At 41.0% G+C, this 20320-nt stretch overlaps 1 gene segment (V, D, J or C); it reads right to left on the reverse strand.

Annotated features, from left to right (window-relative positions):
* Window positions 1-5863: 5863 nt before the first annotated feature.
* On the reverse strand, window positions 5864-7060 carry LOC127691576 (T-cell receptor alpha chain V region PHDS58-like). The segment is given in 2 exon segments: window positions 5864-6699; window positions 6795-7060. Coding segments are annotated over 2 exon segments (537 nt in total).
* Between the last annotated feature and the right edge of the window lie 13260 nt (window positions 7061-20320).

Here is a 20320-nt window from a genome sequence, read left to right on the forward strand (position 1 = left end):
ATACACAGAATAAAAGGAATTTCTTGCAATTAAGACGATCATATACACAGTTCTGCTAGTTATAAGAAAAGTAAGACATGCCCTATTACAACCCTGATTTCTTTTCTATCTCTTGGCTTCTGGTCTGCTGTTTTGCTGCAGGAAAGCACAGCTGATTCAAATCAGGCTAAAGATGCCTGCTCAGGTTCACTGAGGCCCTGTCCCTTCTAGTTTTTCATACCTTATATTTTCCAGTTTACTTTTTTTTTAAAGGAGGTATTCTTTTTCTTTCTAGTTTAGAATATATATATATATATATATATATATATATATATTGATATAAAAGGTATTGAAATAATTTCTAATACTTTGATTTTATGGAGTTTTAGATGAAAAGCTAAAAAAAGGAATAAGCAGTGAAAATATTTTCTCTTTTGTGTCCATTCCCAGGGTGATTCTGTTTTGTTTATATCTCTTCAGAGAATTGTTCTTTAAAGAGATTTATAGACACATGAGATCTGGTGAATAGGCTCTGGATATCTTTGGGCTTATATAAAATGACCAGCAGCTAATGATCTAACTCTGCACCATTACCACTCTTCTTTGCTCTATGAGTAGATTGCCTTATGTCCTCATGTCTCAGCTCAGCTACCTCAGGGCACCTTAAGAAACTGTAATTTCTAGGAACCCTGCAGTGCCCCCTAGTGAACCCACACAACCAACAAAAGTGACTTCAGGTCATCTCTAGAAGCCTCATTAAACCAGCCCTTCAGTTCCTGGTGAAGGAAATGCAGAAGTCAGAAGACAAGACTGTCTAGATGGAGTTCTCAATAGAAGAAACAAAAATGGCTTTAAAGGGGACTAGAGAGATGGCTCAGTGGTTAAGAGCACCGGCAGCTTTTCCACAGGTCCTGAGTTCAAATCCTAGCTATGGTGGCTCATAACTATCTGTAATGGGATCCAAAGACCTCTTTTGGTGTGTCTGAAGACAGCTACAGCGTACCCATATATATAAAATAAATAAAATCTTTATAAAATGGCTTTAAAAATCTCAAAATTGTCCATCAACCTTAGTCATTAGGAAAATGCAGTGTAAACAAACTTTGTGATTTCATCTCACTTGAGTTAGAATATCTAAATTGACTAAAAAACAAATGCTGGGGTGGGTGTTTGGGGGTAAGGAACCCACATTCTCTGTTGGGGGACATGAAAATTAGTGGAGTTGCTCTGGAAATTACTGTAGAAAAATCTTCAAAAAACTAAATATAGATGCACCATATGATCCAGATATTCTACTTCAGTGTATGTCCGAAGAACTCTACATCCTGCTCCACAGATATGTGCTTTTGTTCATTGCTGCTCCACTCACAGTAACTAGGAAATGGAGACAACCTAATGTCCTTCTAGTGGTGAATGCATAATGGAAATGAGGCACTTATAGTTCTGGAGCATTTCTTTTTTGCTGTAAAGAAAAACAGCATCATAAGTTTTACAGATAGATGGATGGAACTAGAAATTATTATTTTGAATGAGTTGACTAAGACCCAGACATCACATGCTACATGTTCTGCCACTGAACTAACTGCAGTGGAAATTGTAGAGACTCCTAACTCCAAAAGTTCACATGGAAATGTATAACTTGGGGTAACCACAGAGGCCAGAAATGTACAAAGGAGAACATGTGGTTGGGTAGAAGCACTAGAGAAAGGAAGGGCAAAATAACCGTAAGTTAATGGGGAAATAGGAAAAAAGAACAGGGAGTAGTTGGGCACAGGAAATCAACCAAAAAACATGGTGCATGTACACAATTGAGGATTACTCAGTTTTAAAGACAATGACATCATGAAATCTGCAAGCAAGTACATGGAACAAGAAAAAACCAATCGCAGTGAGGTAATCCAGACTCAGAATGACAAAGATGGTATGAACTCATTTATAAGTGGATATTAGGTATAAAGGAAAAAAAACAACCATGATATGATCCATAGACCCAATAACGCTAAATAACAAGTGGGGCCCAATAGGGAGTCACATGATTCTCACTGAGAGGGAAATACAATGGACATGGTTGGTGGATGTGGAGCTGGGGCTGAATACGGGCTAGGAACAGGAGGGATCAGTTTGGGGAGAACAAGGGGAGAGAATAATGGGACAGACAATTGGAATGAAGGGGGTGTCTCTGAAATGAACTAGAAACCTATGATAATGGAAACTCCCAGAAATCTATGAGATGATCTTAGTTAAGACTCCTAACAAGAAAGTTATGGAGCCTGAACTAGTAATCTGCTATAACCAGGCAAGACTTCCAGTGAAGGGATAGAGACACCAACCAAGCCACAAAACCTCCAACCTACATTTTTTTTCCTGCCTACCAAATGTGCAGAGATAAAGATGGAGCAGAAAATGGGGGATTTCCTAACCAGTTGCTGGTCCAGCTTGGTAGCCATGCCACGAGAAGGAGTCCACCCAGACACACTATGCAGACAGGAGCCTAGCATAACCATCATCAGACAGGCTTCATGAAACAACTTGTTGAAACAGATGCAGAGACACACAAACATTAGGTGGAGTTTTGGGAATACTGTGGAAGAGGGTAGGAAGAATGGTAGGAGTCATAGTGGTCAAAAGCACAACAAGAAAGCAAGCCTGCAGAGTCAAATAACCTGAGGCCATAGTGGCTCATAGAGGCTGCACCACCAACCAGAGAGCTTGCCTGGGACTGACCTAGACCTCTGCACTTATGGGACAGTTGTGCAGCCTGGTCTTCCTGTGGTGGTACTCCTAATAGCAGGAACAGGGGCTGTCTCTGGCTGTTGCCTGCCTTTGGGATTCTTTCCCCTAAGTGGGAGGCCTTCTCAAGCCTCAACAGGAGAAGATGAGCCTAGCCTTACTAAAACTTTATATGCCAAGGCTGTTTGATGCCTATGGGAGGTATCCCTTTTCCTGAAGAGAAAATGAGAAGGAATGGGTGAGGGTAAGGATGGAGGTGGAAGGAGGAAGGACTGGGAGGACAGGAGGGAGGGCAAACTACAGTCAGGATGCAAAGTTAATTAATTAGTTTTTAAAGGTACATATTTGTAAACACCTATTTTTTATTATAAAAAATAAAATGGTGGGGAAATTTCCATTGCCCTTTATAACTTATTTGTTTTAATATTTGAATAAGTTCATGAACATATAAATCATTTTTAAAAGACTAAAACCACATTGCATCCAGCTTAAGCAGCCTATACCTGAACATCCTGATTCATTCTGTTGATTTTTTCACTCACCATGCTAAATTTCTCCTTCAGTTGTCATTTTGGAGCTGATGCTTCGTGGCATTTTATTGAAGAATCATAATCATATATTATATGTGCAGAGCAACAGGAAATGTAGAGTATCTCATGTCTTATTTTCTGTTTGATATAAAATTTCAACTTTGTGTTGATCCTTTTGTAATTTTCTTTGCAATCTCAAAAGCCTTATCTGGGGATACTGGAGCATGCCTGGGATCCCAGCATCTGGGAGGTCAAGGAAGGTGGATCAGAAGCTCAACGTCATTATCAGCTAAGTGTTGAATTTATTTGATGTCAGCTTAAACCCCATGAAACTCTACCACAACAAACAACCTAACAAACAAATGAGTCTTTCTTATGTGAGCAGCAGCTGTAGCCTCTGCTATTGCCCTGTGCTGTATGATGGACACATCTCAAATTACACATCTTATCCTCAAATAGCTTAAGAAATACATATTTATGTGTAACAATGTATGTACATATATAGTTTCCACAATGGAATTCATCTCAAGAACTGAAATACAGTTCTGTATGCCGATGTTCCAGTTCACAAAGAGAACAATGAGACCTTTTTCAAAACAACAAAAGAAAAATTCAAATAACCAAAACACTAAAATATTAGAACTGTATCCAGATGTAAAAGTTATCAAATTTGTATATAAAAAGCCATATTCTGAGTGAATTAAAACTTTAATACTTGGCACATTAAAGTGGAAACGTAAAGTGGAAACGAAAGTCAGTTGTGTTGGAGGGTGTTTTGTTGGAGTAAACACATGAAGAAATGTTTTGTTGAAGCAGACACAGGTGAAATTCCAAAACATACTTGTGAAGGAACATTTCACTAAAACAGACAGAAGTGAAAGAATGTTTTGCTAAAGCAAGCACAAGAAAGAACATGCTAGCAAGAGAAGAAGCATGTTGCACAGTATAACCAAATAGAGAAAGACCTTTTTAAAAAGATTATTTGTTTTATTATATGTAAGTACACTGAGGCTGTCCTCAGTCACTCCAGAAGAGGGCGTCAGATCTCATTACAGACGATTGTGAGGCACCATGTGGTTGCTGGGATTTGAACTCAAGACCTTCAGAAGAGCACTTAGTGCTCTCAAGCGCTGAGCCATCTCTCCAGCCCCAGAGAAAGATCTTGTAATGGAGGTTCTTGAGTTGGTGATTTGACTAAAGTACGTTACAGACAGACCTTTCCCGAATAAGGATGGTATAAAAATCTGTATTAGCCTGCACCTTGACCCACTAACAACCAAATATTTGATCCTTAACAGTTCCTTGCCTAGGCACTGTGAGACCCAGTGGAACAGCATACACTATGTTTGGACATCAGGCACTGTACTATATTGACAGTGATGGATGGCGATGATGTACATAGAACATGCTGACACATCAACTGCATGTGGGTGAGCAGGATGAGAAACACAGGAAGCTCTGCCATAGAACTGCATGGACCGGAAGTTCTCAGCCAGGCCAGATGTGCAGAGGCAGGAATAAGAAACCCTCCTGCCTGCAGCAGGTGAGTGGACTGGAAAGTTATACAGGAGCATTCCTGTCGTGATGTAGGTTCTGTGTCTTACGATTGCTTACACTGTCCATGCCTTCTCATTTCATTATAAAGAAAACTCAAACTAAGAGAGTAGCAGAGTAATATGTAAGATAGATCACTTAGCATTAGAATCTTCAGATAACTTGTGTTTGTGTTCTATGTTAAAATATTCATGTGTGAGTGTGTATGTGCCCATGGTATGCAGGTACAACTGAGTGTGGCATGTAAAATCACTTGCGTATGTGTGCATGTAGAGACTAGAGATAAACCTTGGATGTTCTTCCTCATGTTGTGAAGTGTGTGTGTGTGTGTGTGTGTGCATGTGTGTTTAAGTGCACATATGTGCACATGCATGTGGAGGCCAGAAGTCAATCTTGGATGTCATTTTTCTGAAGTTATCTGCCTTGCTTATTGAAGACAAGCTCTTTCACTGATACCCGGAGTTAACTCTTAGGCTAGGCTGGCTGGATAGCAGGCTATAGGAATCTGTCCATCCTCACCTCCCAGCACGGCCACCACGCCCAGCTTTTTACGTGTGCTGGAAATCAAACACAGGTGCTCCATGGCATCTACTCACGTGCATTTCTGAGCCAGCAGCAGCTAGAAAATCCCCCTTCCTTTTCCTCCTTGTCTGGAGTATTCATCCTCCTAGGCTGTATGAACAGAGGTGAAATATCTTCTGCCATTGTCTCAAGTAGAGGAAGAAGAAACTAAAACCCCACACTGGAGTCAGTGAGCACTAACTTTCCCTGTGACTCCTGCCTCTATTTCAGCAGAGCAGAGCTATGTTAGGAAAAAGAATCTATCATTGATATTCTCTTAGTAAAATCATACCCACAGAGTGAAAGCAATGGGTAGCTAGAAAAGATATAAAAGGAAACAGACCACGGATTCTCAAGATTTGAAGATTTTAAGATGACAGCAAAAACAAGATAGTACATTCACAACTGTGATGAACTCCTTAGAAAATAAAATACCAATGAGCTCGAATTCCTTGTTCTCCTATTTTATTTTTAGTGGTTGCTAGAACTGACATAATTATGACAGATCTCAAAACTTTTGTGGTACTGATGAAATCCTATATTGGCTAACAAGGGCAGTTAATTCCAAAATGGCAATACTTAAATATTATGACCAATTCTGATCAGTTACATTCAGCAGCAAAAGAAGAATTTATAGGGAATCAGCATAAAACATTGAGAAGAGAAGGGAAATTTCAGGACAAAAGCTGGAGTGCACACCGTTCACTTTCTGTGTAAATGATACATAAAGTGACAAAATCGAAGTCCAGCTTCTGGTGTTCCCCATCAGCACCTGAGTCGCGTCACTATCCAAGTGATGTCCACTCAGGAAATAACACTCAGGATAACAACACAGTCTCCTCCATTCCACAGAACTACGAATGAGCACTAGATATAGTGGACATTTTAGCTGGACATGGGTTGTGGAAAGACAGCTGGGAGCGCGCAACTTTCCTTCTTTCCTCTCCAAGTCCAAAGAGATGCTTCCGAGACCACAAGGAGCCATCGTGAGTCTGGGCACCCGCTGAGTGGGTGTTTGTGTTCCGCTTCACCTGCAGCCCCACACACTGTGCGCTCAGAGCACAGAAGTACACAGCTGAGTCGCGCCAGTGCGCAGAGGCTTTCCGCAGGTGGAAGGAAGAGTCACTCTTGTTGAACTCAGCCTTGAAGCCATTCACTCCTTGAACCACTGATTCTCCTGAATAGTACTTGAGGAGCAGCTGAAGCCCTTGTCGTGGGTACTGCACATACCAGAACAGGTAAGGTGGCACAGAGGAAGAATACTTGCATCTCAGCTGCAGAGAGGCTTCTTCAGAGACAGTGACAAGAGCATCAGGCTGAGTCACTGACTGAGCTTGGGCTTCTCCTGGAAAGGAATATTAGGTCAGTAACTGCAGTGTGGACTTCACTGGGGATAGTCAGAATCCAGAGATGCAGGGACCACAAGGAAGCTGTACTCACTCAGGAGAAAGTGTATCCCCAGCACTGGGAGGAGCGCCAGGAGCATGGTTGAGCCTCAGGAAGGCGCAGCTCTGTTGTGGAGGAACTCTGGAATAGGACAGGCAGGAAAGTGGCTGAGGAAAGCAGGAGCTGGGAAGAAGGTGTGGGGAAGGGTCTTCTGGAGAAGTCTCCCGCTCGGATAAAAACTGACGCTGCAAACACGACCCTGGAAGCTTTTGAACATCTGATTCTTGTCTCTTGCTTTTGCTAACTACTCAGCCAGAAGGATGAGATGTGAACAGGTGGAGATCTTCAAAGGAAGGCGCTCTGGTGAGTGCAGCAGCGCCCTCTGGAGGCCACACGAGGAACAAATATTTTGAGGGGCCACAACTTGCCTCCCCCTGTGTTCCTGTTTCTCAGAAGTGGGAAACTTTGACAAAGCACATTGTAGTGTTGCCATTACACCTTGGGTCAAATAAGACACAAAAGGTTAAGATGTTAGTAGTGGTAGTTTCTGTGTCAAGAAGAAAATGTGTCAACTTGTTTTTGGCTTTTCTCAACTTGATACATGCAAGGGTTATCTGGAAAAAGGGAACCTTAACTGAAAAAAAAAAGCAAAACAACAACAACAACAACAACAAAACCATATCAGCTGGCATGTAGGAAAATGTATGGAGCATTTTCTTGGTGATCAATGTGAGGGTGCCAAGCCAGCTGTGGCAGTGTGACTCCTAGTCTAGCAGTTCTGTGTTGTTTAAAAATAACAAGTCTCCTGAATCCTAACTCAGTTAGCAGCATCCCTCCAAGGTTCTCTTTCAGATCCTGACTCTGAGTTCTTTCTTGATCCCTGCCTTGGCTTTCCTTGATGATGGCCTGTAATCCGTGAGCCAAATTTACTCTTTGCTCTTCAAGTTGGTTTTGGTCAGATTTTATTACAGCAATAGAAGGAAACCTAGGACAGTATGAAAAAACAAACAAAAACAAAAAAAAGCAAAACAAAACCCCTGCTGTGTACAGACAGTCTTCCAGCAAGGACAGCAGCTTTGGTCTGGTGAACAGGCTGTGAAAACTCCAGACAGGTGCAGTGAGTGTTTCAGCTCAGAGACAGAAACAAAATGGGCAGAGTCTTGATAGGCTCGGTGAAGCTTTGTTTTGACTTCATGAATATTTACTCTCAGAATTAAGAGAGTAATTACAATTTCAACTTGTAAGAGATCTATCTGCATTGTAAATGTTCTGTTGAAATGCCATTCAGACGCTATACAGTTCAGCCATTCAAAGGGTATTTAAAGATTATTGCTTTACTCACAGGACTATCTCAGCATCATCAAATAGATGTTATCAAAGTTCCTCACCACAGAAATAAACTCCACACCTAGGAACAGTGACCCATCTCCTTCTTTTAAGTCCTGCCACTAATGGAGTTTTGTATCCTGGTTGTTTCATAGAAATAGACCTTTGTTCCCTGTGTTCTCTTGTGCTTTTGTGTATTTCAAACTCCATGTTGTCGCAGGAGTCAGTATGTCATTCCTTCCCTTTGCTGCTTGGCAGTGCATTCCATAGGAGGGCTCCATTTTTCAATTCATCAGTTGATGGCCACCGGGTTATTCCACTTTGATATGGTGTGAACACGAAGAGATGAGCACTTATGCGCACATCTTCATTTGTCTCTAGGCTATTACTAGGAAATGAGTTGGTGTTTCCCAAAGCAGCGTCAATATTTTCCTTTCCATGAGCAGCACTTGTGGATTTCATGTTCCCCAAACCTTAGATAAAATCTGTGCTATTTGCGTTACCTGATTTAGTGACAGTGGTGGGGTATTTTGTTGTATTTTTTCCTTTTCTAAAACACATAGTGTTTAATATTCTTTCCTGTGCTTATTGAGCATTTTCATATCCATGGAAACTGTCTAGCCACATATCTGCTCATTTTTAACCTAGCTTATTTCTCTGTTTGCCACTGAAGGATGGAGGTGATGATATATTGTGTTTGGAAAGTTGTTATCAGATAAATGATATGCAAATACTTTTCCCACTATGATGACATTTTCATACTATTGATGATCTCCTTTAAATCATAAAGATAAATTTTCAATCTTAATTTCCCCTTCCCTTTTGAGTATAATATCTAAGGGTTGCTCAAACCATTTCACGTGAATAGACACTTCAATATTTATTTATTTAAGTTTTATAGCTTTGTAATTACTTTTCTAATAAGGGTTGTATTTAGACTTAGGTTTTATGTATGAATTAAAAAAAGAGGTGTCTTAATACTTTCACATGGAACCATCAAAGTGTGTCCCTGATTTTCATCTAGCTCAATGGCAATACCCTGTACTACTTACTCAAAAGACACACTTCGGACTATTGCTCATGGATTTAAAACCCTCCAGGACAGATCAGATCCTATACTCTCACACCTGGATATAACTAGAAACACATTTGAGTAGAAACTGCTTATACCAGACTTGATGGGGCTTTGGCCAGGTCATACGTATTCAGACTGTAAGCCTGAGTCACTGCCATCTTAACAGAAATATCAGTGTTTGAAGGGAATGGTAAATCTACACGGGCATTCCTTGAAGTGAATGTTTATTGTGCTTGAATTCTTGCTTCTCAGGTGGTGTGAAGGGATGAGGAGACCCTCTTTTTCCTCATGGCCCAACAGTTTTCCTGGATTTCTATCCTACTTCAGTTTTATCCTGTATAAATCCCTTGGTTAATTTTGTACATAATAACCAATTATTGCAAAAATGAATTTAATTTCTAAAGGAAAAATTCACTTGATACCTTATTCAGGTCTGGAAAGATATCCCAGTTTAGAAAATTCTTTTTTGTACAAACATGAGGTTCTGAGTTCAGTCACGAGAATACACATGAACCAAAACAATGAAAACCCACACATACAGGTTAAAGCATTCACTTGTAATTCTGGTACTGGGTATACAGAGACAGGCAGATCCCTGGCCTTGCTGGCCAGTCAGTCTAGCTTAATCAATGGGTCCCAGGCCACTGAGAGACCACGACTCACAAAATGAAGGTGGGCCCTGATTTCACATCATGTGAGACATCTGTTCATCTGACTTTTCCCTGTCCACAACACCTCCAATCTCTAGGCCTATCCAAGACCACTCATTCTATGTCAGGCTTAAGTCCAACTTAGTCTAGAGACCGCAGTGCACAGTTGTGCACTAATCTAGCATGGTGAGCCACTGGAACCTGACGGTCCATGCTATCTCCAATCTCCAGGCTTTGCTTTGGCTATGCACCATGTGTGCTAGCTTAGCCTGTTGACTCACTAAGTCCTCGGGCCACGCATGCCATTCTCAAGCTCCCAGGTATGACTCAGGTAGCACAGTTTGTACAGCAGATTGAGTGAATCTGTTCATTTGTCATGTTCTCAGCCTTTGCAATCACCTTCACTCCTTCAATCCAAACCCAAAAAAGAAAAAAGGAAAGGAATACAAAAAAGAAACACTGGGTGTGTAACTTGCTGTACTGACTCAATATACATGATCTAAAAGCAACAATGGTTGGACGACAACAACAAAAACAAAACACAGTGTCCACTTAACAGAGGCAGCCTAGAAGGTTGCATTAGAAGCCAAACCAGCAAAAGAAGTACACACCCTCAGGTCTCACCAGAAAAATATAGACAATATAAATGACCAAGAACATCACTGAACTATAGACATATTCCCCAATGAGGACTATTTAGATGAACCTCAGGACACAGAACATAAAACAACAGTTCAGCAAATGATTCAAAGAAGACATAGCTCTAATGAGAATACCAAGAAGCATCTGAGTGATGCCCAAGAAAATATAAACATGTAGAAGAAATGATGAAGACAGCCTAGGATTTGAAACCCAGGAGGAAACAGGAAAAATGCTGAAAAGAGCTCAAAGTGAAATGGAAATGAAGTGGAAAAAACTAAATAATAACAAAATTAGAAAAGTTGGGGAAACCCTTAACGTAGGAAGGATCAAGTAGAGGAATGTCACTACACTAGCAAAGAATATGAAAAATTAACCCATGAAAGGAACATGTAGAAACTGTGGGACACTATGAAAAGACTAAAACTTTGAAATCATGGCCAAGTACAGTGGCATATTCATTTAATTCTAGCACTTGGGAGACAAAGACAACTGTATGTATATGATTCTGATGCAGCCTGGTCTACAGAATGAGTTCCAGGACATCCAGAGCTATATAGTGAGACCCTGTCTCAAAAAATTAAAAAAAGCCATAGGGATCTAATTTTACATTTATCTAAATTAATATGTAGTATATATAAATGTATGACATCATACACAAAAAGACCTGAAGTTCTGCTGGTAATGTTGCCAAAAACTGTAATAAAAACCCAGTATCAAGGATGAAAAACTTCATTTTGAGTTGTTGGTTAAGGAAGGGAAGTCCAGGAGTCTCTCTCTCTCTCTCTCACACACACACACACACACACACACACACACACACTAGCCAATATAGGCTATTTCAAAATTTGGAGCTAAGTCCCTTTTGTTAAAAACAGTGGGGAAGGTACTCTGCTGCCAAGGATAAAATAGTCAACTGTTTCACCCTACTTCAAAGCCTTTGAATCACAGCAATGACCTCTGCACACCAAGGTATCCCCAAAGATAGAATAGTGTCAGTCATATCTTGGTAGTAACCAACAGCCATCTAATTGTACTTAGAGTCAGCTCAGTAGGAGTGAAATCTTACCTGACACTGTAAATCCAGGCAATTTCCTGGGACTGGTAAGGCCATGGAACCCAGAGAAGAACCTAGCACTGTCACTTTCCTCAGCCAGTGTAATGTCTAACAACATTCTTAGAACTTACCCTTATGCCACCGGATAGGGTGCAACCCTTACAATTAGAAAAGCTTTTTTGCAGGTAAGAGATATTACAAAGATCCTGAGCAGGTCAAAATTCAGAGACAACTGAAGATAGGCTGGTCAACCCCACATTACACAGGTATACAGTAGATCACATTTGGAGACTTTATGTGGAGGCCCTTCTGTGGTGTAGACATGACTGAGTGACCATTCTTACCAGGCACAGACATGATGGACTCTCTCTTGATAATTAATCACAAAGACCACTCTGTACTTCTTGTCATTGCCTGGAATGTCTGTAATAAGCTGAGCACACCTGATAATAAAATGAAGTGGAAAATTGAGAATGTCTGATGTCACAATGAACAAGAGAGCTCTATTATAGCAGAAGAGCCTGGGAAAACCTTAGAGAAACTTCAGTGACATCAAGAACCACTTTATCTGTGCAAAATGCAGCACCATACTTCAAGCACTATCTTTCAGTGCAAAGGAAGGTTTACTACTATAGACGTAGAAAAGTAATGTATAAAATATATCATAAAATCATAAAAATGGGTGGGCAAGGAGGAGCAGGAAGGATATGAGCCCCACCAGGTGCCATGAGGCAGCGCAGTGTGGAACAAGTAAGTGACAGAGAGATGGAATACAAAGGGAAGCAGAGCAGTTCATGCACAATGAAGAGAGGGAGAGTAGAGATGTGACGGTAGTGAGGAGCCTGATATGACTAGCCTGTGAAGGCACCTGCACCCATGGTCCTGCCTTGGGCTGCCACTGAGGGCCATGTCTGGCTCTGTGTTGATGTCTGTGACCCATGTTACCATCAAAGGCCATGGGGACATCCCTGGTCTGGGCTGCTACCTGGGGCCATGTCCCAGGGCTATGCAGAGCTAGCCCCACCCCTCACCAGCTACAGCACATAGGAAAGCTATCCCTATCTCTTATCTTGACAGCCTGGGAGAGTTAACACGAAGGGTATGAGAGCATAGAAGCTGGTGCTTCCCCGCATCTGGAGCACTGAAGGGAAGTGGACCCCACAGGAGAGCTGGCCTTGATGGCAGAGGCATGAGTTAGCCAGCCATGAGGACATGAGCATTGGAAATCTGGTCCTGCCCCTCCCCTGGGAAGCATGGGAGAGTTGGCCCCTATGGCATGAGCATGGGAGAGCTGCTGGGCTGACCAACTCATCTACCACATAGGTCCAGGTCCAGGGCTTTGGGTTGACCCACCCCAAAATCTACCCCACCTATGAACTGCTGGAGCACATGAAGGGGCAGATCCTGAAGAACCAAAGCTGCAAGATCTCCATGACACAGGGCAACAATGAGATATCCAAGAGAAGTCCAGGTGAGGATCCAGGATTGATAGTGTAGCAGAAACCAGAGGACTCCAACCAGACCAATGACTCATTGTAGGGAACATTTGCAAGTAAAGCTGCTTGGCAAAAGGGTATTCAGTGTGACAATCTTGACACATGGAAGCTTCTACATCCAGATTTTGTGGTATTTTGTTTTGTTTTGGCAGGGAGGTAAATAAAGAAAATATCTAATAAAAAAATAAGCTGCATCACATGAAATTCACAAAGAATCAATCAGAAGTCTTTCAAAAATTATAAAAATGAGTTTTATGGTTGGCAATTATGAAATGCTTAGGCCAGAGTACACATGGAAGTCAAAACTGAACTGTGTGGTGCTAATTTTAGTAACAATATAAGGAAAATGTTGGCTTATATTTTAATGATTTTCCTACACTGTGTATTTGCAACCTACTAAGCATACTAAGTACCACTCTTGAAAGTTATGAACCTTTCCATTGTAAGTATTCTCTTCCAGTTGCACTGAGATGTCTTTGGAGTGGGGGCAATCTAAATGGCACCTGGCAGTCAACTCTAGAGTCTTGACACCTAATTAGCTATTCTCACTGAGATGTCATTCAAGATGCTCTTGTACTCACTGTATGGTTTAGAAACTGGATTTCAAGATGTTTTAGAACATCTGTCTATTAAGAATAAAATACAGGAAACTCCTGGTCTCAACAGGGGAAAAAATATTTGTCTCCAGCCCTGATTTCAGATAGGAAAGACTTTTTCCAGGTTTAGGAATTTTTCTCCAATGGTTTTGTTGAAAATGTTCTTTGTGCCTTCATGATTGTGTTTTCCTTTGTCTATGTAGAGTTCAGAAGTGAGGGATTTCTCTAATGCTTCAGGCCATCAGGTCTTATGCCATGCCAATGTCTTTAATATATTTGGAATTGAGCATTGTTCAGAGTGAAGGATAAGGATCTAGTTATCCTGCATCATGGTTGAATTGATCTCTTTGAAGTATTCTTGAGTTTAGCTTGCAAGTGCTTTATTAAGAATTTTTGTATGTATGTGCATCATGAAAACTCATCTATAATTCTTTCTTTTTGTTGAATATTTATCTAGTTTTAATATCGGTAAAGCTGATGTCATGAAAATAATTTGGAAATGTCATTTTCTTTTTTATTTTTGAAACAATTTGAGAAGTATTGGCATTAGTTCTTTGAAGTCTGGTAGAACTGTATACTAAACCTATCTGGCCCTGGGCATATTTTAGTTTGTGAATTGTTAATTAGTGCTTTCATTTAGTTGGTTGTAATGTATCTGTTTAAATGTTTTTATTTCATCTTGTTTTAACATTTGTAAGTGATATACATGTAGAAATCCACTTACTTTATCACAGCAATTGGAATACAAACTAGGATAAAATGCTTATGGTTATACCTTTATACTTTTGACAATATCAATGTTGGTCAGAGAAGCTTCTTGTCAAAGTGGACAACACTCATGAAGCTATGTTGTTCAAGGTGAGAAGATTAAATAACTTTGGCATGTCCACTAAGTACTAAACAGGAAAACACATGGAAACCACACAGCACAGTAGCTCTTTCATCCCAGACACTGAACTGGATCTGCTTACCATATACTCCACAAAGACTAGTAGACATACTCTAAGGTTGTAGTGTCTCCCACAAAACAAAGTTCATGAAGTCTTCTCAAGTCTATTTGCCAATGCATCCTACTGACAGCTTTCACAGCTTCTCACATGCATGTGGTCTGTCACATGACTTACTGGTAATGGGAGTACATTATGTTGGGAGGGTGGAAGGCCACAAGAGCACTCTGTCATGCTACCTACAGGGGCTTCTTCTGCATCAATAACTTGTTTCTACAGCTCAGGATATTTCTGTAGTTCACAAAGAGTCAGAGTCAGAATATAGACACACATTTCACGTAGCAAAGAAAAACAATCCCAACTTAGGCAATGAGGCTAAGCTCTGTAAAATTTTATCAACTCATGCAGATCTTGTTTGCTAGATCTAGGCTTTGAGGACCTGGGAAGTTGTAGAGAACTACAGTCTAATACTGCATGCTATATTATTACAGCTTCAGCACACTTTTATACATGAATGCAGCAAAGAAACCAATAATGAAAAAAGGTTATTTTTGAGTTCAGAAAAGCATGTAAATTATCACCAGTAAGCACAGACTAAACATTAACAGAGCACACCTTTTCCAAAACTTTCTCAGGACAGAACAATTTAAATACAACTTCCTGGCATGTAGTATAGGTTATAGCTGGGAAGGCAATGAAAGCAAGGTAGAAGGTCATGTCCAGATACAGGGTCCACTGATCAGATTGGGTTCTATAGACATGTTCTGATAACCAACAAGAATAAATATACATGTCTTATAAGTTGAATGTAAATGTTTGTCAGACAAGGCACAAAATCACATCCAGGAACAATCTGGGAGCAAAAATGCACCTGAGGTCAAAGGCCTTCTGCCATTTTGCCTGGAGCCTCTTTCACAGTTTCCCAATGCATGGGTCATTCCTTAGACCATGTTCTAACAAGCTTCATTTCTTAAGCAATCTTCTGTTCTGCTCAAAACACCCATGAATCATATTTGACACTCCTGCATGAATCACTATCGCATCTGACAGCTGTGGGTCAAATACCACATCTTCTTAATGAATCTTGCCTGCCATGATTAAAAGTTCTTCTTTCTTTCTTTCTTTCTTTCTTTCTTTCTTTCTTTCTTTCTTTCTTTCTTTCTTTCTTTCTTTCTTAATATTTTCTTTATTTGCATTTCAAATGTTATTCCCTTTCCAGGTTTCCCCTCCAGAAACCTCCTATCCCACCCTCCCCGCCCCACACCTACCCATGACCACCTTCCATCCCTGGCATTCACAGGGGCATCGAACTCTCACAGGCCCGAGGGCCTCTCCTCACACTGATGTCCAACAAGGTCATCCTCTGCCACATATGGAGCCAGAACCATGGATCCCTTTATGTGTACTCTATGGTTGCTGCTCCAGTCCCCAGGAGCTCCGAGGTGAGGGGGTCTGGCCAGTTGACACTTTTGCCCCCCCTCCATGGGGCTGCAAACCCCTTCAGCTCCTTCGGACGTTCTCCAACTCCTCCATCTGGGACCCTGCACTTAGTCCAATGGTTGGCTGTGAGCATCTACCTCTGTATTTGTCAGGCTCTAGCAGGAGACAGCCATATCAGCTCCTGTCAGCAAGTACTTCACTGTAGCTTGAGTATCATCCAGGTTTGAGGACTGTGTATGGGATAGATCCCCATGTGGGGCAGTCTCTGGACGCCCTTTCCTTCAGTCTCTACTCCACACTTTGTCTCCATATTTCCTCCTGTATTTTGTTCCCACTTCTAAAAAGCACTGATACATCCACACTTTGGTCTTCAGATCAAGGAGAGCGGCTTCAATCACGAGGAATTCTTCCAATTTAACTCTTGAACACTAGAGGGCAGCCAGGAGCTCAGGTCAAATATACTTCAGTTAGATGTCTGGTAGCAGATTCAGTCAAAAGCTACTTCCCTTTGAGTCTCAGAAAGACAAATATTTTAATGTGTGTGTGGGGAGGTGGTGGATGTGGTATGCGTGTGTAGAAATGTCATTGACTATTGGCCTAGACAAGGATATGAGAGAAAAAAATGAACTCTTAATGAAAGACTGAAAGTAGAAGAAAAGCAGAAGAACAGTAACAGAATACAGGTAACAAGAAAACAGAAGGGGCTTGTCTCAGTCAGGGTTTCTATTCCTCCACAAGCATCTTGACCAAGAAGCAAGTTGGGGAGGAAAGGGTTTATTGAGCTTACACTTCCATACTGCTGCTCATCACTAAAGGAAGTCAGGACTGGAACTCAAGCAGGTCAGGAAGCAGGAGCTGATGCAGAGGCCATGGAGGGATGTTCCTTACTGGCTTGCTTCCCCTGGCTTTCTCAGCTTGCTGTCTTATAGAACTGAAGATTACCAGCTGAGAAATGGTACCATCCACAAAGGGTCCTCTCCCCTTGATCACTAATTGAGAAAATGCCTTATAGCTGGATCTCATGGAGGTACTTCCTCAAGTGAAGCTTCGTTCTCTGTGATAACTTCAGCCCATGTCAAGTTGACACACAAAACCAGCCAGTACAGGACTCAAAGGGACAGTCAGTGAGCCAGCAGGGGCGGCGGGCATAATGGAGAGGTCATTTTTATATGCTTATTTAGTCAGTATAATGTTGGCAGCTATGTTGCCTGCTTCTGAGAAAATCTGCCTGTCAACTAGAGTCAAGGCAGCTCAGGGTCAGCCGGCAGAGTTCCTGGCCTGCTGATTCACGGAACAATAAGTGGAGTTATGCTGCTTGAAGCTCAGGGCGAGAGGCTGAACGTTCTATTAATCTTGGGAGAAGGAACAGGGAGAACTTCAGGTGGAAACAGTTATCCCATGTACATTAGCCATTGTCTCTGCTAGCTTGTGACTTTGTTTCCCACATTACTGTAAAGTATATAAAGGCGATGAGGAAGACATTTGCTGCTGGTGTGGCACATACCTGCAACCCTCCCAGTTTCTAAATGTTGTCTCTGAGTCTTTTTTCCATCTTTCCTATAATCATCCTCACTTCCCCCTCAGAGGACTGTTCAACCCGGTGCAGTATAATTTGTGTAACGACTAAGCTTAACCATCTTTTTATTGATTCTTTTCTTCCTGGATTTATAAGCTTGTTATATACGCAGTATTTGAATTCATTTTAGAAACACACAATGAGGCGAAGAGACACTGGGGCTCTTGCCTACAGCACATGGGATGCTGAGGGAAGAGGACCGTTTGAGCACAGAGTAACAGTTTGCAGTCAGAAAGGGTAGCTTGTTTGAGTCTGTTTATCTAGTGGATTGCATTGATGGATTTCCGTATATTGAACCAACCCTGCATTCCCAGGATAAAGCCTACTTGATCATGGTGGATGATCGTTTTGATGTGTTCTTGGATTCGGTTGGCAAGAATTTTATTGAGTATTTTTGCATCGATGTTCATAAGGGAAATTGGTCTGAAGTTCTCTTTCTTTGTTGGATCTTTGTGTGGTTTTGGTATCAGCGTAATTGTGGCTTCGTAGAAGGAATTGGGTAGTGTTCTTTCTGTTTCTATTTTGTGGAATAATTTGAAGAGTATTGGTGTTAAGTCTTCTTTGAAGGTCTGATAGAATTCTGCACTGAAACCATCTGGTCCTGTGCTTTTTTGTGGTTGGAAGACTTTCTATGACTCCTTCTATTTCTTTAGGCGATATGGCACTGTTTAGATGATCTATTTGGTCCTGATTTAATTTTGGTATTTGGTATCTGTCAAGGAAATTGTCCATTTCCTCCAGATTCTCCAGTTGTGTTGAGTATAGGCTCTTGTAGTAGGATCTGATGATATTTTGGATTTCCTCAGCTTCTGTTGTTATATCTCCCTTTTCATTTCTAAGTTTGTTAATTTGGATACTTTCTCTGTGCCCTTTGTTCAGTCTGGCTAAGGGTTTTTCTATCTTGTTGATTTTCTCAAAGAACCAGCTCCTGGATTCGTTGATTCTTTGTACGGTTCTCTTTGATTCCAATTGATTGATTTCAGCCCTGAGTTTGATGATTTCCTGTCTTCTACTCCTCCTGGGTGAATTGGCTTCTTTTTGTTCCAGGACTTTCAGGTGTGTCATTAAGCTGCTAGTGTATGCTCTCTCCATTTTCTTTTTAGAGGCACTCAGGGCTATGAGTTTTCCTCTTAGCACTGCTTTCATTGTGTCCCAAAGATTTGGGTATGTTGTGCCTTCATTTTCATTAAATTCTAAAAAGTCTCTGATTTCTTTCTTTATTTCTTCTTTGGCCAAGGTGTCATTGAGTAGAGTATTATTCAGCCTCCATGTGTATGTGGGCTTTCTGTTGTTTTTGTTGCTATTGAAAACCACTCTTACACCATAGTGATCTGATAGGAGGCATGGAATTAGTTTGATCATCTTATATTTGTTGAGGTCTGCCTTGTGACCAATTATATGGTCGATTTTGGAGAAGGTACCATGAGATGCTGAGAAAAAGGTATATTCTTTTGCTTTAGGGTGAAATGTTCTATAAATATCAGTCAAATCCAATTGGTCCAAAGCTTCAATTAGGTTGGGAAGACCCTTGAGGACATCGGTATAGGGAGAAAGTTTCTGAACAGAACACCAATAGCATATGCTCTAAGATCCAGAATTGACAAATGGGACCTCATAAAATTACAAAGTTTCTGTAAGGCAAAGGACACCATCAAAAGGACAAATCAGCAACCAACAAATTGGGAAAAGATCTTCACCAATCCTACATCAGATAGAGGGCTAATATCCAATATATATAAAGAACTCAAGAGGTTAGACTCCAGAAAACCAAACAACCCTATTAAAAAATGGGGTACAGAGTTAAACAAAGAATTCTCACCTGAAGAAATTCGGATGGCGGAGAAGCATCTTAAAAAATGCTCAACTTCATTAGTCATTAGGGAAATGCAAATCAAAACAACCCTGAGATTTCACCTTACACCAGTCAGAATGGCTAAGATTAAAAATTCAGGAGACAGCAGGTGTTGGAGAGGGTGTGGAGAAAGAGGAACACTCTTCCACTGCTGGTGGGGTTGCAAATTGGTACAACCACTCTGGAAATCAGTCTGGCGGTTCCTCAGAAAAATGGGCACCTCACTTCCAGAAGATCCTGCTATACCACTCCTGGGCATATACCTAGACGATTCCCCACCATGTAATAAGGATACATGCTCTACTATGTTCATAGCAGCCCTATTTATAATTGCCAGATGCTGGAAAGAACCCAGGTATCCCTCAACAGAAGAGTGGATGCAAAAAATGTGGTATATCTACACAATGGAGTGCTATTCAGCCATTAGAAACAATGAAGTCATGAAATTCTTAGGCAAATGGATGGAGCTAGAGAACATCATATTAAGTGAGGTAACCCAGACTCAAAAGGTGAATCATGGTATGCACTCACTAATAAGTGGATATTAACCTAGAAAACTGGAATATCCAAAACATAATCCACACATCAAATGAGGTACAAGAAGAAAGGAGGAGTGGCCCCTTGTTCTGGAAAGACTCAGTGAAGCAGTATTCGGCAAAACCAGAACGGGGAAGTGGGAAGGGGTGGGTGGGAGGACAGGGGGAGAGAAGGGGGCTTACGGGACTTTCAGGGAGTGGGTGGCTAGAAAAGGGGAAATCATTTGAAATGTAAATAAAAAATATATCGAATAAAAAAAAAAGAAAGGGTAGCTTGGCAAAACTCTATTTCTTTAAAGACAGTAATTTTCAAGGTACCAATGAAATTTCCAGCTCCTTGTGTTGTTTTGTGTTTGATGGACTCAAACTTGGAAACTTCTGCCTCAGGTG

The sequence above is a fragment of the Apodemus sylvaticus genome, chromosome 8 (genome assembly GCF_947179515.1).
Source record: "Apodemus sylvaticus chromosome 8, mApoSyl1.1, whole genome shotgun sequence".
In the NCBI taxonomy this organism is placed as follows: domain Eukaryota; kingdom Metazoa; phylum Chordata; class Mammalia; order Rodentia; family Muridae; genus Apodemus; species Apodemus sylvaticus.